The 22,535-nt window shown below is 49.5% G+C and overlaps 1 protein-coding gene and 1 long non-coding RNA gene across 19 annotated transcripts in view; one reads left to right on the top strand and one right to left on the bottom strand.

Moving 5' to 3' along the window:
* The window catches only part of DUSP22 (dual specificity phosphatase 22), a 60,565-nt gene extending 49,742 nt beyond the window's left edge, over positions 1 to 10,823 (top strand). For 5 of the 18 annotated variants that reach the window (XM_014829873.3, XM_070515739.1, XM_070515738.1 and 2 more), the window contains 4 exons: positions 2,542 to 2,616; positions 4,873 to 5,044; positions 5,531 to 5,603; positions 7,345 to 7,597. In XM_014829873.3, the coding sequence (XP_014685359.1) occupies positions 2,542 to 2,616; positions 4,873 to 5,044; positions 5,531 to 5,603; positions 7,345 to 7,391 (367 nt within the window). In that variant the 3' untranslated portion in view covers positions 7,392 to 7,597. The other 13 variants (XM_070515726.1, XM_070515733.1, XM_070515734.1 and 10 more) reach the window with 8 other exon arrangements.
* A 9,654-nt stretch (positions 10,824 to 20,477) lies between these two features.
* Positions 20,478 to 22,535, bottom strand: part of LOC123287044 (uncharacterized) — a 28,452-nt gene continuing 26,394 nt past the window's right edge. The window contains exon 3 of the long non-coding RNA XR_011505275.1: positions 20,478 to 20,977. This is a non-coding gene — a long non-coding RNA (uncharacterized lncRNA). The remainder of the gene's footprint in view (positions 20,978 to 22,535) is intronic.

Genomic DNA, 22,535 nt, shown 5'->3' with positions numbered 1-22,535 from the left:
CTCAGCTGCTGGCCTACAGTCAGGGGTGAGCCCTGGGTTTTGGGGGGCCTGGCCTGGCCTGGAGCCTACAGCGAACTTACCGACCCGCTCTGGCCTGTCTGCCATCTGCAATGGCCTGCGGAGGAGGACACCCCACACTGCATAAACCATGAAGCAGACCGTAGATGGCAGCCTGTAACCGCTCCTAGGCCAGGCCAGTTGGCTCACTGTCTTTCAAACTGTTGAATTAGTTGCTGATGTCAGGTAGGTTGTGTTTGGCTATAAGTAACAGGCTATCTGGTTAACAGTGTTTTAAGTTATAAAGACATTTATTTACTTCACTCTGTGACCGTGAAGCCTGGAGGCGGGGCTGCCGGGCCTGGGCAGCCCACAGTGCCCCTCGCTGCCGTTCTTTCACCCTGGGCCATTGCCTTGCTGGTGGGCAGCTGACGCAGCTTGGTGTGGCGCTCACTGCAAGTCCCTGGCACAAAGACTGGGGCGGAGATAGACAGCTTTCTCTTCTTTTCTTTTCTTTTTTGCCGAGAAAGATGAGCCCTGAACTAAGACCTGTGCCCGTCTTCCTCTGTGTTGCATGTGCGACTCCTGCACTGCGTGGCTAGTGAGTAGAGTAGGCCTGTGCCCAGGATCCGAACTCGCGAACCTGGGCCGCTGACGCGAAGTGCCCGGAACTGTAACCACTCAGCCTCGGGGCCGGGCCTGATAGCTTTCTTTTCATCAGGAAGTGAAGACATTTCTAGATGCCCCCAGCCCACTGCCTCCCCTGTGTTCTTTGGGGCTGGAGCTGGAGGGAAGATGGCATATCCTGAGGGTCTGGGCACTTTGCTGCCCCACACACAGTCAGAACTGGAGGTCTGCCATGGTTCCGGAATCAGAAGCTTCGCTGCAAACTCCAGATTGTGGGTTTCTCTCGAGCCGGGAGCTCTGATGGCACAGAGCCTTCCCTCCTGCCTGCAGCGCCTTGCCCTGGGGCTGGGCTTCTCCCGGTCACATCCCCCAAGTGCCCACACCCCTCCATCCCAGTGCAGTCTGCTCACTGCCCGGACCCCCCAGGGCTTTCTGCTTCACAGCCCTGCCATGAGGACTCTTTCAGGACTAACACTCAGATTTCAGGTCACAGCAGGAGTCTTGTCTTACCTGCTTATGCCAAGCCAGTGTTTGGGAGTAGAGTTGAATGCCCCGGGTCACTTTATAAGTCTGCATGGGGAGCATCTGTCCCTAGGAGAATTAGCGGTGGCTCCACTCGCAATGTTCTGGTAGGTAGAGATTTCAGCTGAGAGTCTGGAGTCCTTGGGTTTAGGACTCTGCACGCGTGCTGACATCATGCCTTGTGTTTGGCTACAGTGGTGTGCGTGCGTGTGCACTGACACTTTCCTTGTCGCCCGCCTGCCCTCATGCAGCTGGGCACTTACCCCTCGGCGGCTGAGTTTCTTCTGCAGTCAATACCTGGCTGAGTTTGCTTTCCCACACCTGCATTTCCCATTCTTATTAAACTCATTTGCCCTGTCTGCCCTCATGAGAAAGTAGACCTAGTTTGTGCAGTGGGGCCTACATCTTATTCATCTCTGAATCTGTTGCAGCTTACCAGAGTCCCCAGTAGATTGTCAATACTCAATCAGTATTTAAGGGAAGTGAATTTAGTCCGTGGGTAACTTAGATAGTTTGCTGCTTTATAAACCATTCAAAGGTAGAAGACATCGAAAAGCACACATGTACTCTGTGGGTCCTCTCAGAGTACTTGCACTTAACCCGCCAGCCAGTCTAGAACCCGATGGATGCCGATGTCCACGTGCTACATGGGCAGGTTCTGGGAGGAGGGGCAGCCAGAAGGAGGGCGGGCCATGGTCCTGTCGCCTTAGAGGACTTTGGGGTTTGTAGAGCAGCCTGGCGTGCATTACCTCACCCCACCCTGTAAGATATTATTCCCTTTATAAGTGAGGTTAGGGGAAGATAAGTGCCTTTCCCAAGGGCACACAGCCAGTTGGTGGCCAAGCAGGGGTCGGAGCTGCCATTTCCATTTCCCCACAGCTCCTCAGTGACATGCAGACTGGACCTACGGAAGTCAAAGGAGACCAAGATGGGAGTGTATTACTGGGTTTTCAGATTATCAGAAGGACACTGGCTTTTAGGACTTGGGGAGCCACATGGTGAGGGCACCTTCCTCACCTGGATGGCTGTGACTGCTCGCAGCTGGTGTGTGGGTCATCTGTGTGGGGCACTGGCATGCTGCTAGTGTCAAGGGGCCCAGACTGACTACAGGGATGGGCAGATCACTCTCCCCCAAGTCAGTGGCAGCTGTGTGTTTCAGGGATTCCTTGCAGAGAAATTCTGAAAATCCCAGAAGATGGGCAGCCTTCCCCGGGCCTCAGTGTTGTGTGTGATGGATTCTACAGCTTGAGGCAGCTCTGGCCCCAGACAGTGTGACCAGGGTTTTGAAGCTGTGGGACTCTGAGACCTTTTCAAGAAACCTCAGGTGGATTTTTCTTTTCATCATATGTTGAGTAAAGTAGAGAGATGTCACTTCTCTCTTTTTTCCTCCCCCAGGACAAGACATTTCAAAGAGAGCATTAAATTCATTCATGAGTGCCGGCTCAGGGGTGAGGGCTGTCTTGTACACTGGTATGTACGTCTCTTGCATAATAATAGCTTAGTGTGTTCTGCTCAGCTTGACTTCTCATCGTGTGTTTTTCTGTGTGTGATTAATTATTTCATCTAATAGTTTTCTCTACATTCCCCCCCACCCCCGAGCACACATCCTCCCTGACCCTTGCTGTCTGTTAGTCATCATTTGCTCTTGTTGAAGGAGAAGCCTACAATGTTTTTTTTCATTTTCACTTAGGATTTTCATTTTTGCAGTTAGGACTTCTGTAGGGACTGTCGAGGTTACAGAGGACAGAAGTTCCTTTCCTGCCTCCATCTACCGCTCTGCCAGAGCAGCCTCTTCTGAGGCCGTGGGGCTGTAGGCTCACCCCTGAAACTCCAGTGGCCTTTCAGAACATTGTTTCTTTCTGGAGAATTTTGATTGCACATATGGGTGTTTGCACTGCATTCCTATTAACAACAAAATAACCATTTCTTCTCTGTTTACAGATTGAGGCTTTTATGTGTGTTTGGCTGACTGCTTTGCTTTGAAAAGATCTGAATAGTCTCTTAAACAGTTTATATACAGCTATTATATGTATATCATATGTTCTGCATTCAGCTGTACGCTAGGCATGTAGATATATGTATGCATATGTACCCACACACTGTTATAACACACGTAACCCAAGGACAGCACACGTAAGGCTCTCAGCTCCGCACCTGGCACATAGTGAGCTCTCTGTGAGTGTGGGCTCTCATTTTCATTGCAGCATGTGTTCATGATATGATAACTAGTGTGCCCAGGGAACCAGCAGCCAGTGTTCTGGAGCCAGGGCTCTGCTGTCTGTTAAGGTGCAGGCTGGATGTGTCCCCTCTCTCTCGGATGAGGCTTGATCTTAGTTAACTTAAAGCTTAATCTTTTGAGTTCCCCCAGAGAAGTTGCTGTTGTAGTGAAGGCTCTCCAGAAATGCAAAGCGATGTCTTCTGGGGAGTGTTGCTGCTAAGCTTGGTGGCAGTCCTGCCATGGCAGAGGGGACCCATTGCATGGCATCCAGAAGAGCCTTTCATGAAAACTGTCATTTGTTCTAAGGGCCAGTAGCCTGTAATGGGGGCCAAGGATGCTTTGCTTTAAAAATAGTGTTCTGTAGTTTTATACAGTTCTTGAAATGGTGTGATTTTTCATTTTACTTTTAAAAAGGATAGGCCATGTGATAAATACAAATTGCAGGCTTTGTGACATTCATTTTCATTTGCTTTAAAGTGCTTGGGGGTGTAGGTGAAGCCCTGTAACGGGAGTTCTGAGACCCCTGCCTGGGCTTCTGTGGCTCCGGGTGAGCTGGAATCTCCAGGGCTGCAGCCCAAGAGGATGTGTTTCTTAAAAGCTCTCTCAGTATTGCTGATATAAAGCCGCAGGGAAGAGCCACTACTTGAGAGTGTTTTATTATTATTATTATTATTTATATTTGAATATGTGTGGGCCTGATATTCTAGGAATTTGTATTTCATACAGTTGTGTAAATCTGAAGACAGGCTTGTCTAAAAATGAGAAATTGGCTAAACTTCCCCGTCTTAAACCGTTGCTAGACCACTCTAAGTCTGACACAGCACAGCCTTTCTGTGACCGCCTTAATTTGCATACGCATTTAAAATTGGTCCCCTTACTCAGCCTGTTCGAGATGGGCAACCGCTGCTGCCTGCAGAGCGGCCACTTGGCCCGCAGCTCACAGCAGGCTGAGTGTGCCACGCTGGCCCTCTGCTTAGTCAGGGCAAGAAGAACACGAAATACGTGGTAGAGGCCTCTGTATTTAATGTTTTTTTAAGTTTCGGATTTAGCCCTCACGTACCTAAGAAAACCAGACTTTTAAACATGAAGGCTTCTCCACTGCTTAGCTTATGGATGGATTTACTGTGTAGATCTCAGATCCTCAGTTCCCTTGCTGTGCTTTTGTAATTTTATCTGTTTGGGGAAATAGAGAATATCTGAAGAAAGGCTCAGGAACGATACAGAATCAGGAAACTGAAGTGCCCAGAGCCATAGCCAGTGAAAAATCAATAAAAAATGAGGCTAACACAGATAAAGGATGCCTGAGATTCGAGCGTCGTAAAGCGGAGGGCAGCGCGTATGTTTCTGAGTAATTTCCTAGTAACATGCTGGCTTGCTGTTTGCTCATAAGCCAAGGCGGGAAGACTTGGGAGAATGGGGTCCACAGAATCCCCTGCTCCAGACAGATCGGGAGTAGACTTAGGAACCTAAACGTGTCTTGCCCATGTGTCGTTCTCCTGGCCCCGCAGCCTGGCCGGCGTCTCCAGGAGCGTGACTCTGGTGATTGCCTACATCATGACCGTCACCGACTTTGGCTGGGAAGACGCCCTGCACACGGTGCGTGCAGGGAGGTCCTGTGCCAACCCCAACCTGGGCTTCCAGAGACAGCTCCAGGACTTTGAGAAGCATGAAGTGCACCAGGTAACACACCAGGGGACTTTGGTAACGTAGGCAGCAGCCCCAGAGAAGATGCCTCAGTCTTTCTGTACACACCTGGAATCATCACGACTAGAGTTGGAAAGACCCACAGAGGTTGTCTGGTCCAACAATGGCCCACCTGGATCCCCACTGCAGTTGTCACTGGGCTGTAGTTCACCAGCCGCAGCCACAGGATGTCACCCCTTATCCGTTTCTTTAGGCCCTGTGTTAGTTTCTCTTTCTCTCCCTTTGGGTCAAGTGCCTTTCTTGGTTTGGCTTGCTTTCATATCCTCAGGCCAAAACCTTGAAGAAGCAGTTATTTCTCTTGCTTGACCCTGGCTGGCCAACCACAGAACTATGATTGCCCAATGCCCACTTATTTCCCTGTTTGTATGTGGCCAAGTCGGTACCATTAAGTAAGAGGTGAAATGCCTATGGGGATTCAGGGGGTTGTGTGTGACATTTTGGTTTTGTTTCCCACTTTTCCAGTACCGGCAGTGGCTGAAGGAAGAATATGGAGAGAGCCCTTTGCGGGATGCAGAAGAAGCCAGAAACATCCTGGGTAAATATAAAGAGCAAGGGCGCGTGGAGTCCCAGCCTGGCGCGAGGCGGTGGAGCAGCTTTCAGGCCGTGCCTCCTCTGGCCTTCAGCAACTACATGACAGAGACCTAATGCAGAGCCGTTTGCGGCCTGCCTTTCCCCTTCCTGCCGCTTGTCCTCCCTGTGTTCCTGCTGGTACCCTGCTGTGCTGGCTGCCGCTTCCAGGGCAGAAAAGGGAGGGTGGCGAAGGTGGAGCCGGGTTCCTTCCCCAGCCCTCCCCAACCCTGCCCCAGGCCCTGTGACCTGCCCACTCCTGCCCCACCTGAGCTTGCTGCACTGCTGCCTGGCACCTCCGCGTGTGCACGCGTGTGTGCGCATCTGTGTGTGTGTGTGTAAACTCTGAATGTTCACGTTGCTGAAACAGTCACAAAATCCATACTGCCAGGGTTGGTATTGCCACCTTTCCCTTTGTGCAAGACTCCACGTGGAAGGCATTTGAAGTTGACATCCAAAAAGCTGCTCAGCCAGAAGCAGCCTGTGCGTGTGAGCAGACAGCGAGGAGAACTCAAGGGGAGGCCGAGCAGCTGCAAGCGGCGGCCTTCCCAGAACCCAGGGTGGTCACAACAGGGGCAGCAGGAGGCCAGACTCCCTCCTGAGGGTGGTTCCAGGGGCCGTGGAAGGATGGGTGCTCTGACGTCGCCTCAGTGTTAATGAGAGTGCCCCAGGCTGCGGTTCCTTGCTGCCTAGAGTCAAGGCCACCTTTTCAGCCCATCTGTCCTCACTTGGTGTCTGTTCTCTGTGGCACCCACTGCGTTTTAGTTCCACGGGGAGCACTACCTCTTCAGCCAAAGCTGTATGCCCAGACGCCCTCCTCTTCCTCCTGTCCAGCTTCCCTGCTCCAGCTTCCCGCTGCTCTCATTCTGCAGGGGCCTCTGGCCAAGTTTGCATGCACCCTCAGGAATTTGGAAGAAAGAGCATTTATTAGGCATTGTAGCAGTTTGCATTAAAAATACCTATAAAAATGCTGAGCGCTCACTAAGCACCTGTGTACATGCTGTGGCTTTGATATTTGATCTCAGCTACCTCATTAAATGTTTTTGAAAAGGTGTTTTTCATTATTCCAGTCAACTGTGCTTCATGGTTGAAAATGTTTGGTCATGATTGCTTTTGAAGCCAAAGGGAAAGCATCATTGAGCTGTTTAAAGTATCTGATTTGGGCTCTGATGATGCTTTCTGGTGGGTAAAATTCCACATGCAGACGGAGGCCAGAAGAGCGTCTGCAGTTTGCAGCTTGGGCAGCTGGCATCCTGGGATACTGTGAGCAACTCTGTGGTCCATTCCTCTATGCCACTCAGATTGTTTAAGCACGCAGAGCCACAAGAATGGAAAAGTATACTTGGCGTCTCCCTAAAAAGATGTTGGAACCCAGTTTTTCCAAATTCCACCACAAAAAGAGCCCCTGAATAAGAAGAACAGTCTTCCTGTGCTTGTAGAGGGAGTGTCACAGGTGAGGTCCTTGGGGACCAGGGAGAATGGAGCTGCCTGACTCTGTCCTCACATACAGGCCCCAGACATACAGTGAGAAAGGGAAATGTGGTTGTAGAGTCATCCATCAACAGCTGAAACAGTTTCCCTGTAAAGTGCATTTTTTTCCTTAAACCAAAAAGAAATGTAAATATGTTAACAGGAAGAGTACTTAGGGCTGTACCCCGCAGGTCCTGAGTTGTTTCATATTTGTTGCCAGGAATGTTCTTTCTTCACAGCCACCCCGGGAATTCTGAAGCGCCGGGCCTTTCTCAGACGACTGTAATATGCCTGAAGTTTCTGAAATGTTGCAAAGCTACAGAGCTTAGGCTGGTGCTGCCAAAAAGAAATTCTACCTAGTGTTTATTTTCAAGTATCCAGAAGTGATTTGTAAACTTGTTTTTCACTTTAAATTGAATACACGTGTAATTGTGTTGTAATACGCTGAGAGCGAAGGATACTCTTTAGCAAGATAAAACATTTTTACCTTAACCCCGCTGCTGCAGCTATTTTTTTAACCTTAACCTGGACACCTACAAAGCGCTGTTTTGGTTACCGTGTCTTAATGAGATTGCTCTCATGAGGATCCTGCTGCCGCTGCGTAAACTCTGTTCGTGTGTTCTTAAATTTCCCAGTTTGGGAAATAGCTCTCGGTGTGTCTTTTATCCCTGGTTTGTGTTTTCCACGGTGGCATTTGCCAAACGCACACATTTTTGTTGCTAAAGGGCAGCCCGCCGCACTGACCTTCCTGGCGGCGTGTTCTTCCTTGGCTGAGGTGTGCGCGTGTTTCTGCCTCCAGGGTCCTGGAGCAGGTTTAGAGCTGCTCCTCCTAATGCTGGTTTCATTTTAGAGGCTGTTGTTTTCCTCCAGAAGGCAGTGCGGTGGACACTAGGAAAAGTGAATTAATTTCTCCATGAGAGAAAAATTGATCCTCAATGTGAGCGGAGAGAAATTGGATATGGGAGTGATGTTTTGCCTGCGTATGTGGGAAGTGAATGCTCAGCACCCCTGGAATCACTGCATCACCGTGGGGTGTGCGTCCCGGGTCTCCTTTAACATGTGCTGCACGTTGCTGGATGCAGTTATTCTGATTCCAGATTCAGCTTTTAATTTGAAGGAACACAAACTGAACTGAGGAGCAATTTAAGTCGATTTCCTAAATTTTCCTTGTCTAAACCTAGTGGGGAAAGAGGGAAATTTAACTTTCTACTTCAAGGATAGGTTCGGCTTGAACTAAAGGCAGGTAGACGCAGGAGCTAATCCATGGACCCTTCGACTCTAGGTGGCAGGCTTCACATATATTCTGTTTCTGTTTCTGGTGCAGGGAAGCTCAGGGGAGGGTCTGGGAACTGTGTACTGGGGCAAAGAGGACCTTCTGTGCTGGCAGCAGCCCCTGATGTGTGTGAGATGATGAGCACTGATCAGTTTGGGGCATTAAAATGCTTATCCTGACTTACCAGGCTTCCTGGGTATAACACAGATAATCCAGTTGTAGGTGCCTCTGAGCACTCCTGTGTGCCAGACCTAGAAGCCGTCAGATGTCTCCATTTCCCACTGTGAGGATGTGCCAGAACCTTGTCTCTGTGGAAACTCAGGAGCAGCAGCCAAGGCTGAGTGCAGAGCCTCTGGAAGACCTGCATGTTGTGGGTAGGGCAGGAGGCAACAGCATTAGGAAAATACCTTTTCTGGCCACAATCCAGTACGGTCACTCATCCCTCGTGGCCTGACGTCCTTCCCCATCCACCTCTTCTTGCTACAGGACCAGATCTGGCACCAACAATAACCCCCTAATAATTGGTGCCCTGCAGGTCACGAACTGTCACCCCGACCTGAGGCTCAGAGAAGCCAAGAAACACACTGAAAACTGAAAATGTTAGCACTGCTTTGCTTGAACCTGGATCTTTTTATTTTAAATTAGTGGACAGGGTGAGAGGCAGGGGCCGAGCCACCGGCTTCGCGCCGAGAGCTGTGTGAGGCTCTGCTGCCAAGGCTGAGGCCCAGCAGAGAGCCGGCATGCTGCAGCAGGGCCACCAGGCTGTCCAAGCGGGACCTCTGTTTGGCTGCTTCCCCCGGTCTCAGGGGAGTTTGTTTTGGGCCACTGTGGGATGGTGGTCCATTCTTGTCTTCTCTGCAAGCCCATGGATGGTCCTGTGAATGGTGTTGCCCATGTTTAGATGTTAGAGGCAGAGGCGCCTTCTCTGTCTGTGACCAGACCAGCCATGTGGGGTCACCCTGGAGATGAGGATGGTGAGCTCCTCCTGCCTCGAGGGCCTTGGCTGGTTGGATGAGGCGGTCGTGGCCCAAGGCAGTTTTCTTAGGCTATTTTTTCTTTGATTTTCTTTGAACACAGATCTGTTCCAGCCTGGAACTCACAATCATGCCTACAATGGAGGAGTTAACTGGCCACCTGCGCTTACCTCCACTCCATTCAGTTCTTTGTTCCTTCCTTTGACAAATGCATGTTCATCAGAGCAGGCGCCTTGGGACTCAGGCAGGATGCACAGACATATTCCTGATGCCCGGAAAGACTGTCATTTGGTGGGTTGGCAGTTAGGAAAATTGGCAGTTACCGAGCAGGTCATAAGGACTACCATAGGTGCTCTCCGTACTGTGTGGGAAGGAAATAGGGACACACCATTCCAGTTTTGGGATGAGGAATGTGGTGTTCAGGGAAGGCATCTCAGAAAAAGTAACAGCTATGGGAGAACTGAAGCATAAGTGCTAGAATTAGCTGGGCACAGAGGGAGGATGGGGTCCAGCAGAGGCCCAGCACGTGTGTGGTGGCACCAGAGAGCAGAGCGTGCTGGGGCAATCCAAAGTCACTTTTATGACCAGAGCGAGCACTAGGGGTGGGCGACACTGTGAGTGGTGCGGACACAAGCTGAGGCCTGTTGGCCAGGCTGTTATCATGGCAGCCTGTCACTGTGTGCCCAGTACCTGCTGTACAGTAACTGGTTACTTCTCACACCAGCCCTTGGAGCAACCAAGCTCAGAGATCAGGGGCCCTGCCAGTTTCCCACAGGTCTGATTCCCAGCTTGGAGCCTTATAAGCAGTGTGAACGCCTTTTGAGGACATGGAGTCAGAGGTGGGGGGCTTGCTGAGCGAGCTGGGCCAGCAGGCACCAGGATCTGCATGGGTGGAGAAGGGGTTGTTACGGCTGTCCAGGTGATAGAGAGCAGGCCGTGGTGTGGGGGTGCAGAGGGGCTGAGGAGGCTGGTGGACTTGAGGGAGGCTGGGGAGGGAGAAGCAAGCGCTCTCGGTGCCGGGTGGAACGTGAGCACTAAGGGCTTGGTGGCCGTGCCACACTCTGAATCTTGCTTCCAACACAGTGGTCCTTTGTGTCAGCATCTTCCTGCGCCATGACGGTGTGTGGGCTCTGCAGTGTCAAGGTTAGATTTCAGGGGGCGCTAGACCCTGGGCCTCCAAGAGGTTTGTCCCTGGGTGTGACCCAGCTTTGCCGATTAGGTGCTCAAGTGTGCCCCTGCACCCAGAACGGACTCCCAGGAACCAGACTTGCAACAAGGTAGAATTCGGATGTCCAATTTCTTCATTTATTGTGAAAGATAAAACATTAGCTTTATGAAGACTAATTTTATTCCCTAGCCAGGCTATCTCTCTTTCATTATCAAGATTTTTGGAAATCAATACATTGTACACCCTAAACTTACACAATGTTGTATGTCAATTGTATCTCAATAAAGCTGAAAAAATTGGAGTAAAACATCTTTTAAATCATTAAAAAAAATGAAGATTTTTGGGAAGCCAGATTAGTCACTGGGCATTGTGCTGTGAGCGTGGACATGAAGCTGAGAGCCTGGGGGCGGGGGGAGGGGTGCCCTGGTCTGGCGTGTCCACGGTTGGAGTGCTGTCGTGGCCATAGCACACCTGAGCAGTGTGTCAGCCAGCCTGCAGTCTCCTCTGTTGAGCGAGGCTCCTGCTGGCCCCCTGGAGCCCTTTCCTGGGTTCTGGGCAGACCACCCTATTTATCTATCTCTCTGCCCAAGGTAATTCTTTGAGTGAAATCCTGTTTTTCTGAGCACCTTCTTTAACCTTGGGTGTCATCATGTGTCCTCAACAGCATTTATGCTTTTCCCTGAGGATGGGTTCCTACTAGTAGCTTTTTTTTTTATTTGTTGGGTGCTGGTTCTTTCTAGTTTTCTGTTTCAAGAGGGAACCCTACTTCCAGCTTCTGGGCCTGTTTCAAGTTATAAAGACAACCTATAAATTTGGTGATTGGGGTGTGTATGTGTGCGCCCGTGCCCGCACACACACAGCTGTGTTTTATTGTTTTCTAATTTTAGTTTAGAGAAATCCTTAGCCTTCAGGGGAATCACATGTGCAGTGTCAAGGGGCGTGTGGAGCTCAGGTACCTGGGCGTCCGGGGAAACATCAGAAACTGTGTTGCACCATCAGAGCTGGTCACGAAGGGCCGCTCTGCACACCAGCGTCAAGTCATAAAAATAGGGAACACACTAAAAACCAGACCCTGTGATCCCACAGCAGATGACTCCTCCCATCCTGACCTTGAGTTATTAATAATTTTATTAAGAATGTGCTTTCAACACGTCTGTATTTATATATGTACTTAACAAGAAATCACCACGACTTCAAGAGGGAAGTTCCTCTTCCCTTTCCTTTTTATTGCCCGGAGAAAGGGAGAAACTGAGAAAAAAAAACCTGCCTTTGACTTGTCTCTGGAGGCTGCAGCATGTCCCTTGTTCCCTTCTTAGGATTTAATGGGGTCTCCTTAGGCCTCGGGCGTGTCAGGCCTGGGTGACACACGGGCTGTGTTGCATCATGCAGAGAGATCTTGACGCTCGGCTCTCTGGTTTTCCTGCCCCCGTGGAGGTTTTGAGCCGTGTGACTGCAGTACTGGGACGCGACTATCTCAGCTAGTATCACAGTGAGCCTGCTGGGTGTGGCTTAGGACACGTCTGACCGAAGGCTGCGGGTGCTGGCTCCGCGCCTCTTTCCATCGGGGGAAATTGTTGCCAGGACCTCGTTGAACATCTGCGAGTCTGGGTTTTTTTGGCTCTAGGTCTCTATACAAAGTGTGATCATAAAGAGTCAGAAGTTCACAGTTAATTTTCCTGAAGCTTCTCGTTGAGTTGGTAGCGCCCGGTGTCAACAGAGCTTTGTTAGCAGGTGCCCGAGAGCGTGGAGTCGGCGTTTGGAGTGTGGTGCTGACCGTTTGTTTGGAGGTCGGTTCAGTAGGAGAGACTTTGAATGGGGTCAAATGTATATCTGAGTACATCCTTTACACACAGGCCTGTTTAAGAAAACTAGACAGGAGTGGGAGGAAAACAACTGATTTTGGGGGAGTTAACAATTCCTTCTAGGAATAATGTTCTTTGGTTCAGTTTTGGAAACAGTGCTGATCACACCATTTGCCCATCTGCCCCTCTTAGCCCCAGAAGGCCAGCTTGGCTCACAGTGGCCTTTCCACCAACTGCTCAGTCCTCCAGGACACACGTGAGTGACAAGTGACCTATGCGAATAGAATACGCCTTTGACATGGTGTTGGTCCCTCTCCCCTCAAAGCCAGCCTGCCCTCAGCTTCACGCGCCCACCCCCCAAAGGGGCCAAACCAGTGCAGACGGGAAGCGTCCTTTTGGGTGAGCAGGCTCGCCTTTTGTTGGTTGGCTCTGGGTTTCCCCGAGACACTGATGGGGAGCCTTTTTGGAAAATAAAAATCCAAAGCCTTCTCCATGTGCAAGAGAAATGTCACCTTCTGCTTTGCAAAGGGTGTGCCCTTCACAGCGAGAGGCCCAAGTGGCAGAGAGCTTCCTCAGAATGGGAGTCCCTAGAGAGGCTTGTCATGTGCTAGGAGTCAGATGTCCAGATTCTCCATATTGATGTGGTGACAGAGGGAAAGGCCAGGAGGTGTGAGAGGAGAGGACCGTTTCTTGACACTTTGCAGAGGCCTGCCTGAATATCCAGAAATCAGGTGCGTCCCAGAGGTGTACTGCAGAGCGGTGCAGAAACCCATTTCCTGCCCTGCTATTCCCTATCCCACAGCAGACAGGCCTGCTCTCTGCTCTGCCAGAGCTGCTGCCCGTTGTCTTCCACCTGCCGGGAGCACAGGGGGCAGGTCCTGACAGAGCAGGTAGGGGCAGAGGTGGTTCTTAGCGGGTGGGAGGCCGAGGTCCTGGACCGGTGACGAGGCAGCCATGGGAGACACAGACAGGAAGGCCTGGCTGAGGTCCGTTTTGATCCTGGTTCTCTGGAATACCTTGGGGAAGTCCCAGAGGAGGCAACCCACTCATGGGAGGAACTTCTTCTCAGGACTAGCATGAAAGAAACCCCCTGGAAGGAACTAGCAGTGATGGATGGCACCCTGTCTAGTGGCCCAGTGATGTGGCCAGAGGCAGCCTCGCAGCCTTCCTGGGTGCGTTTTATGTGTCGAGGAAGGCCCCTTCCAATCCTAAAGACCTCGCATCTAGAAGGCAAGATGGTCAGCCCTTCATGGAGACTTTTTCTTAAAATCATGTCCTCACAACAATCTTGTGGGATAGTTTGTACTATTGTCCTCATTTTTCAGATGAGGAAACCAAGTTCTAGAGAACTTGAGCATTGTCCAGCCTCAGGGCCAGAAAATGTCCAAGTAGGGAGTGGAATCCAAGCAGTCTGACTCAGGTGTGCCCAAAAGTCACCACTCCTTTCAAAATGCCAGTTCCACTGGGAGGGCCGAGCTAATGAAATGGTAGCAGCCATGCTTGTGCATTCAGGTTCTCTGAAGGTGGGTTCACGTTAGATTAGAGGCCTTGTGGGGGGTTTCAGCTGGAAGACAGATAGTGACAAGGAAAGTCCGTGCCTTCTTTCCACCAAAACGTGTCCACTGTGTGTGCACTGTGGCCACCATGCCTGCCTCCAACTGGGCATTTCTGATTCAGCCTAGAGTAGCAGGCAGAGTACCAGGACATCCCGGGACCCCAGAAGGCCCTTTGCAGGAATAAAGAATCGCCCCCTCCATGGCTGTGGGGGTGCTGAGTGCCCGGCACCCTAATCCTGTGATGTTCTGTCCTTGGCGAGCCACCATTAAACAAATTGAGGAGCTCTGGTGAGGTTTCTGCAAGAAGCACAAGGATTTGTTGTTATTCAACCTAAATAAGTCAAATGGAGACACTCATCAAGGAGAGAGGCGAGGGAAGCGACAGTGGATGTTGCTGCAGTCAGAGACTGGCAGGACCTTCTTCCACCCCTGGGGCTGAGGGGCAGGGCCGAGAGATGGGGTTACGAGAGCCCAGGAAGAGCTGGTAGGTGCAGTGGCGCCCAGCAGGACCAGAGCAGGGCGGGTCTGTAAGAAGTGTGGAGAGGCCAGGAGGGAGCAGGGTGGAAGTTCCCCATCCAGTGTCCTCCTGTTCTGTCTCCTCGAACCCAATGGGAAGCTGGCCAGCAGAGGATTCTACGTGCTGTGGCCATGGGGGAGAGAGCAGGGTGATTGCCTTACAATAGGCAGCCCTGGCCAGCAGCCATGGGTGGGGCAGAGACGCAGTGATGGAGGAAGTGCCACCAGCTTCCAAGAAGTATCTGAGTGTTAACAAGCTGATACTAAAAGTGGCTCTGAGTGGGGAGCCTGGGTGCTCCTACACGCTTTGCCCCAGAAGTATCTGGACCTTGGCCTATGACTCACTTGCTTTCATCTTTAGAAAGCATTCTAGAAGTATCCATGCCTGCTGATGTGCCCCCACTGATCTGTGCTTTCCCGTGGCCTATCTGGAGAAATGACACCCTCCAAGGAAAGGCCATCGGGGTCAGATAGCATCTGAGCGTCTGCTATGAACTGTGCCCCCATGACAAGACCCCCGCCCATAAACAGCAGGAGAGGATAGTCTGCAAGGCCTCAGTCACGTCACAGTGCCCACGGCCGGCCATGAGAGCCACTGCGTGAGACGTGGTAATGTTAGCACCGTGCAGACCGCCGGGGGGAAAGGAAGAATCAGGCATGGCAGGCCTGTCTTCAAAGACTGTTCAGTTAAGTTGAGTGAAGAAGGCAGTTACTCGGGATGTTTTGAGAGCAAATGGTGAGCATAGAAGCACAAATGCAGGCCAAGAGGACCACAGATGCTTGATGGAGAGTGCCCTGGCTGGGGATAGAAAACTTGGAAAAAGAGTGAGGGGCATTCTGGGCAGGTAAAGGCACAGGTGAGTAGGAACATGGTAGACTTGGAAGCCACACGTGGACCTGTGACAGGGAAGGTGACCACGAGAGGGACTAGAGGTGCAGGAGCTGGCTTCCAGTGCCCAGGAATGTCCCGGCCCTGTAAGCAGTAGGCAGCCATGGGGGCCTGGGGTTTGCTTTGGGCCTGTGCGGTGTGGACCGGAGGCAGGAAGATAGAGCAGCTAGGAGGGGCTGGAGCCGTGGCCTGGACTGGCTGTCCATGAGACCTCTCCAAAGACCAATGTACCAGGCGAGGTGACAAGATACTTAGATAATCGCCAGTTTGAAGTAGTGGCAGACGGTGCTGGTTTGAGTTCTCCAGAAGCAGAAACAGAGTTGGGGTGCCAACAGTGGTTGGTGAGCAGCGCCTGCGACAGGAGGGGAGGGGGCTGAAGGGGCAGGGGGCTGTCAGGAGCAGGGCAGTCCCACATCCTCTCAGTCAGAGGAGCCTGGGGCGGGCGTGGCTGGTCCCCCAGATGAGTGGCTCCGGCTGCCGAGCCATGGGGCCCTGAGACCAGAGCTTGGGGGCTCACGCCGCTCGCTCGCAGGGAGGGACAGCCTGGCTCCTTTCTGGGGACCCCCAGTGCTGTAAGGCAACCTTGCAGGGCTACTTCTCCACAGAGTGCTCACGGCAGGGCTGCCCTCGCGCTGTGCCCCAGCTCCCTGCTCGGAGCAGAGCTGGGCGCGTGGAGAGGGTGTGGGCGCAGCACCAGGAGCTGGGGATTGCTTCTGTCCCTCCCACAGCAGCTGCAGCCTCCGTGGCCACCAGGGCTGCAGCAGAGCCCCTCGCTCCCAGGGCAGGAGGTGTGCAACACACTGGCTGTGGAGCACTGAGTAAAAACAATTTTTAGTGGTAAACAACTAGAAGTTGGTCTGGTTTTTTCTTACTACCAAGAGCCAGCAATCCTAAACCTTTCCAGTGATAACATATGCCTCCCCCAGAAAATCCTTTTGTTGATCTAAGTTCTAGCTGTAAGCGATGGCTGCATCTACTGTAGAGCTGTGAGAATATACATGTAAACTTCACATGTGCATGTTGTTGCTGCCTGTCCTCAGTAAGTGTTTTCTGTACGGAGGCGAATGGAGAACTCCCAGTTAACAGGCAGGACTGGCACAGAGAGAATCAGCTCATCTGTTTTCCTTCTTCAGTAAATTCAAAATGATCTGGAATCTGAGCTCCATGGGGACAGTTTGGTGTCCAACCCCTGTGACATGACGTTTCTGCACTTGCAGAGTAGATTTGAAATAACCGAGGAGAGGTGACAGAGTCGGTTACTTCAATCTGGCCTTCCAGGGGACCACTTGAATGTTCTTGTCTTTAAAATTTTGTGACAGCAGAGATATTTGAAAGATAATTGATCCCAAAGAAACGTAGACATGCTATTCATGGAATTTGATGTGAAATGCGATTTTTGTGAATTTCTCCCAGTCTTACCATTTTGTGTAACACTTTTCCTTTTTGTCTATCTGTTGCTTAATGTGAAAGAAAATTTTTCAAAGTTAAAATAAAGCAAAAATGTTCTGTGATCAATGATAGGTGAAGATAGATCGACAAATCTGACATAAAGAGAAGTTCAGTTTTGACAAATCATTGATAAATTTGCAGAAGTTAAGGCTCAAAAACAAATTGTAATTATTCATCAGTGTGACAGACTGACATATAGGTATATGTATTATTCCCCATTTTTCAAAATATATATTATTGTAATTAAAAAGTATTACTACATGACTTTTTCCTTGTTTTTACTGTGATATTTATGTTATTTTTTTCTATTTATTGGCATTATAATAAATATAAAATTCAATAAAAGAACATTTTGGCAGCATGCATTTCTTTTCTGTCCCATATTGTTCTTGTTTCATTTCATGAGCATTACTGATGGTCACACAGAGGAGAGGTGTCAAATACACCGAGGATGCGCCAGTGTTCACAAGGTCCTTCGTGAAGGACTACAGTCGTTTCTGGGCTTCATCTTCTTTTTTCCGTATCAACCCCCTTCTCTTAGGAAACAGGAGGCCCTGAAGCCCGTCCGATCCCACTGTGGCCTGTGTCAGCGGGAGCCCTGTCTCCCTGTCTCATTCGGTTTTATCATGTTTTCTAAGACCTGGCCAGCTGTTTCCATTTCATTTTCGCTGTAGAGATAGAAGTGAAAAGATCATGAAAATTCTCTGACTTCTCACATGTTCCTTTCATTTTTTCTGGTCCTTTCTTCAAAGATACTTGAAGATTACCATGGTTATTCTTGAGGACCGTGGATGAGAAAGCTGCTTTGCTTTTCCTGTGCTGTGCTCTCCTGCTGGCATCCCTTCTGTAAGAGGCTCAATATGAGAAAATCTACATTTCACAAGAGGTCAATGGAGGCCGAAGCTTCCGCTTTCTCTTTGTCAAAGAATTTCCATTACTGTGTCTTTAAATTGCCCTCTCCCCTCCTGTATTTCAGAGAGTCAGATTTATAATAATTCTATGTACATGCAACTCACTAAGACTACCTCCTCTATTGCAGAAACCACAGCACACCTCTGTTTGGTGATGGGACCTAATTAAAATGTGGAGTTTTGGTGACTACCAGTCATAAAACATACCCTTCCCCTGCCTGTGCTGAAGGTCACCAAGTGCATTTCTCTCACGTAGGGGTGCAAGCCTCTGCCAATGGACCTCCAGCCCCTTGAGGGTAGGGCCTGGTGCACAGCAGGTCCTTGCGCCCTGTTCTCCTGTGAACTCTTGTCAAATCACTGGTCCTGTGGTTTTCTCCGCTCCTCCCTGCTTCACTGTTGTCAGAGCCTCCCCAGCTCACTTTCCTCAGTGTCACTGCAGCCACCCAATTCTTGGAAATATGCTGAGGACCTTCTTTGCCTGCATGCAGTTAGCACATTGGGAACTGTAAGTCTGAGCACACTGAGGAATGGGCAGGACCTGGTTGGCCCACTTGGAGCTTCATAATTTTCCCTACACGCTGCCATCATTTGTTTCTGAGCCTTTCTTTAAAAGAAAAATAATAAAGTCAAATGTTTTGGGAATTGAATCTTAGCTTCTTAAACTTTCCTTTTATCAAGGCCTTCCCACTAGCATCCTAACCTTGTTTTATTTTGCTTCTTAAGCTAAAAATAATTGTGCTAACATGTTCATTTCCGTTTTCTGTGTTTAAGTCCATCAGCGTGCAGCAGTGAGCCGACCCATCCCCGAGCCCCCGCGTCCACGCGGGAGGACTGAGGGCCACCTCGGGCACAGAGGGGAGGCCTTCCTCAGGGCCTCTGTGAATTGCTGCTGCAGCCCAACCAGAGCCCATCCACCTTTCCTGGCTTCATGTATCTTCTCGTGGCTTGGATTTTTAAACTATTATCTATTTCTTACAATGTCGTTGACCTTATTCTTGTCCCCTTTCACTCAAATCCATGCACTATCTGATAACCTTGTTCTGCTTCCTGGATTTCTTCATTCACTGCCTTTCTCACAATTTATGCTCATTTCTCAGAAGACTTTGATGTTGATTGTTTGCTGCGAAACTAGCTCTGAACAAAGTTCACGGTACTGTTGTAACGGTTGCTTAAAGCCACTTTTCTTTTAGAGATATACAACTTCTGATGCTGGACTCGCACACCTCTCTAGAAAAGACACGCACTAACACTGAACACTCTGAGTGACAAGCTCCGGGCCAGCACATTGACGGCGAGGGCCCCACACAGACTCGTGACCCAGCTCTGAAGTGCCCTTGTTACTGTGGGGCACAGACAGTCTCCAGGTGTACTACAGATCTGCTTTCGTTTACAACATCTTTTCTTCAGGTTTTTTGGGGAAAAGTCTAGACTCTAGATTTTCTGTCCAACAGCTTCTTTCTGAGATTACCAAAATGTGTTTGCCTCCCAAGATAAAAGAAATCTACAATGTAATTCAGAAAATTACTTTTATTTAGTCAATTCTATAATGCTTTATAAGTGTTTTCCATTTATAGAGCACCTTCATGTATATTAATTCATTATCTCAACAAGCCTATGGGATCACCAGCACCCACATTTAGCTGCTGACTAGCAGAGCCAGATCCAGAACTCAGGTCTGACTCAGTCTAGTGCTCTTTGCACTACACCATGTCGGAATCAATGGACAGCAAACTCTTCATGTGAGCAAAACAAAGATAACCTGCCAAAATAATTTAGAAACAAAGGTTGAGGCGACTTTGTCATATGACATGGTTGGTTCCCAGTGGACTAATTTATGCATTAATAAAGTGGAAGTGAATAGTAGAAGAGGCCACAGTTAACTAGTCTACAAAAGAATGTTGTCTCCACATGATCTGATAGCGTTTTTGAGGCTCATAGACTTGAATTGGTTGTGTCTGGAATCCAGAACCTGAAGAAGTCTGGACAAGGCAGTGAGTGGCATCTAGGTTAGGAAGGGCAACAGACAGAGACGGGACCCTGCTAGAAGAGCCAAGAGCAACACAAGTGCAGAACAGAAGCCAGAGGCAAGGCGGGAGCTGCCTGGGAGAGGCTCTGAGGTGGGCCCAGAACTGAGCACACAGGGAGGAGGGCCGATCTGGGTCAGGATGGTGTGTCCCGCAGCAAGCCCTCACCCAGAGGGAGTGCCCCTGTGCTCCTGGGGATGTGCGCAGGGGTTGGAGGTGCTCCATCTGTGGCGGTCACGCGCTGAGGACACACTCTAAGAAACACCATTCTGGACTAAGGACAGCTGCTCGGCAGCCGCGAGTCAATGCACGTTGAAGACCATAGAGTCGACCTCATCTTGCCCAGAGGTAAGACTTGTTTTGCCCCAAAACTTAAAATAAAATTTTAAAAAGCTCTCAAGTCTGTGGAAAAGAATTGATTTTTTTAAAAGAAAAGTTTGAGTAGGAAAAGAAGCAATGGGGCAATGGAAAAGTAGTTATGACAGCCATTCTAAGGAGACAAGGAGTGGACCTTTAGAAAGACAGCCATTGAGTGTGATGGTGAGCATGTCTCGGGCTTCTTTGCCAGCAAAAACCTACTCGATGTCTAATCAGCACCCCTACACTTTGGTTTCTATAAGTTTAAAACTCAAAGGTTAGAAAGCAGAAAACCATGACATTCTTTGGAAGTAAAAGACAACATGGTATTTTGGAAAACAGCGAACTTGCGCCACTTAGGCAGCGAGGGTCCACTTTCCCAGCCATGTGCTCCTCCACCCAATCAGAGCGCTTGACAACCGTCAATAAGTGGAAGAGAAACTTTTCAAAATTACTTCTGAAGCTTAGATTTATTTATTGGCCCAAAAGAGGTAGGCAACATTTAAGGTGGAAAAAAAAAAAGTCTTTGGGTCTTCTCTAGTGATGTCACCGTTTTCTCATTTCCATATTTAGGAAATGCTTATTTTTAAGCTCTGTTTGTTTCCTGAAGTCTGCTCTGCAAAGTGTCCCTGTGAAGTCGTGCTGTGTCCGTTTCACAGAGCACGGGACAGACACTGTTGTCCCGATGCCCTTTCACTGCCTGGCATCATAGCTGATCAGCAAACATCCAAGAGAACGTTCTACACAGCGTGTTCTAGGTAACTGGCGGGATTCAGTCAGGAAGATCAGCATCCGTCCTGCCCTCAGCCTCCAGGTTTATCGGCCTAATCAGAATTATTTATTATTTCAATTATTTTTCCTGAAATGTTGGCAGGCGTTGTTGGCATAGCGTCTTCCTGGCTGCCCTCTTGCTCAGGTCCAGGGTGATTTCTCCAGTCCTCAGTTTACTAGACCTTAAAATAAACACGGAATTCAAAGAATTTCAATTTTCTGTAACAAATCAGGTGTAGAGTCATTAAAAAAAGAAAGTATCTTTTGGGGCCGGCCCGGTGGCGTGCGGTTAAGTGCACACTTTTCGCTTTGGCGGCCCAGGGTTCACCGGTTTGGATCCTGGGTGTGGACATGGCACTGTTTGGCAAGCCATGCTGTGATAGGTGTCCCACATATAAAGTAGAAGAAGATGGGCACGGATGTTAGCTCAGGGCTAATCTTCCTCAAAAAAACAAAAAAGAAAGTATCTTTTTGTATGTGGCCTTTGGGCGAATTTCAATTATTGAAATTGTCTCCCCTTCCCTGTTCCCATAGTTTCCAGTAAAGGATTGCGCCAGTGGTGGGGGGGTTGGGGGGGGTGGTGAATTTACTAGTAGTATTTTCCTTTACCCAAAACTTTGACAGATTGAGGTCTTGGGATAACTTACTCAAAAGCCTCAACTTCTAACCCATTCTTGTTTTCTTAGCCCCATCAGAACTGAAGATTGTAGAAATGTCAAGCGCTGCCTCATTTAGGGCTGCGGATTCAGCCAAGTTAGTGTTTCTGACTTGACCGGGGAGCTCCTGCACCCGCCTGCTGGCACCGACGGGTCATGACCCCTGAAGATGACTAGGTCTCTAAGGAAAGAGTGAGCGCTTCTTACAGTAAATTAACAGCAGCTAAACATTCTCCAAGAAGACATGTGCTGTCCCACTTACAATAAGAGTCCCCAGCATTTCTCTGAATAGCAACAGCAGCTGTCATTTAATGCAGATCAAAGACAGAGGAACTTTTCTTACCATACAGAGGTTTGAGTGGGCAGTGGGGGATTCTGGGTGGTTTCAAACCTTTCCCTTCACATGTAATGTCACCCAGGCGTGTTTCATCATGAATGCGAGCTATTTTATGTGCTAACAGAAAACATGGAGTATCTCACAAGATAACGCCCTGCTAATCAGCCCGCCTTCGTCCTGGCTGTGTTGAACATGGGTGACCATGCATACACATGATTTTCCACAGAAAGACGCACACCAGAACTTGTTAAACAGCCCGTGGAGTTGTATCAGGTGCTAACAGACGCTGCAGCTGTCTGGCCAGCACAAATATTGTGGGCTTGCTCTAACGGCCATTTGGGTTGACAGAGTATGGGGGATCTGACCTCTGGTTTTAGCAGCCTACTTCCCATAGTTGAAGGAAATCACTGGGATTAGGTTTACCTCCTGTTTTGATTTTCTCTTCTTCTGCAACATATTTTAGCCTCTTATTTTTTTTCACATTTTTTTAAACAGCTTTATTAGGTCAAGTTTACATACGATAAAATTCATCCATCTAACGTGTACAATTTAGTGATTTTTAGTACACCTACCAGGTTGTGCAGCCATCAGCATAATCCAGATGCAGAACATTTTCCTCACCCCAATGAGATCCCTCACCGCCGTGTGCAGTTCATTTCCATTCGCGCCCCCAACCCTGACAACCACTCATCTACTTTGTCTCTGCAGATTTGCCTTCTCGTGACATTTCCTCTAGATGGGATCATG

The sequence above is a fragment of the Equus asinus genome, chromosome 8 (genome assembly GCF_041296235.1).
Source record: "Equus asinus isolate D_3611 breed Donkey chromosome 8, EquAss-T2T_v2, whole genome shotgun sequence".
NCBI lineage: Eukaryota > Metazoa > Chordata > Mammalia > Perissodactyla > Equidae > Equus > Equus asinus.
Note: the sequence above shows the minus strand (reverse complement) of the source record. Positions and strands in the feature narration are given on the sequence as shown.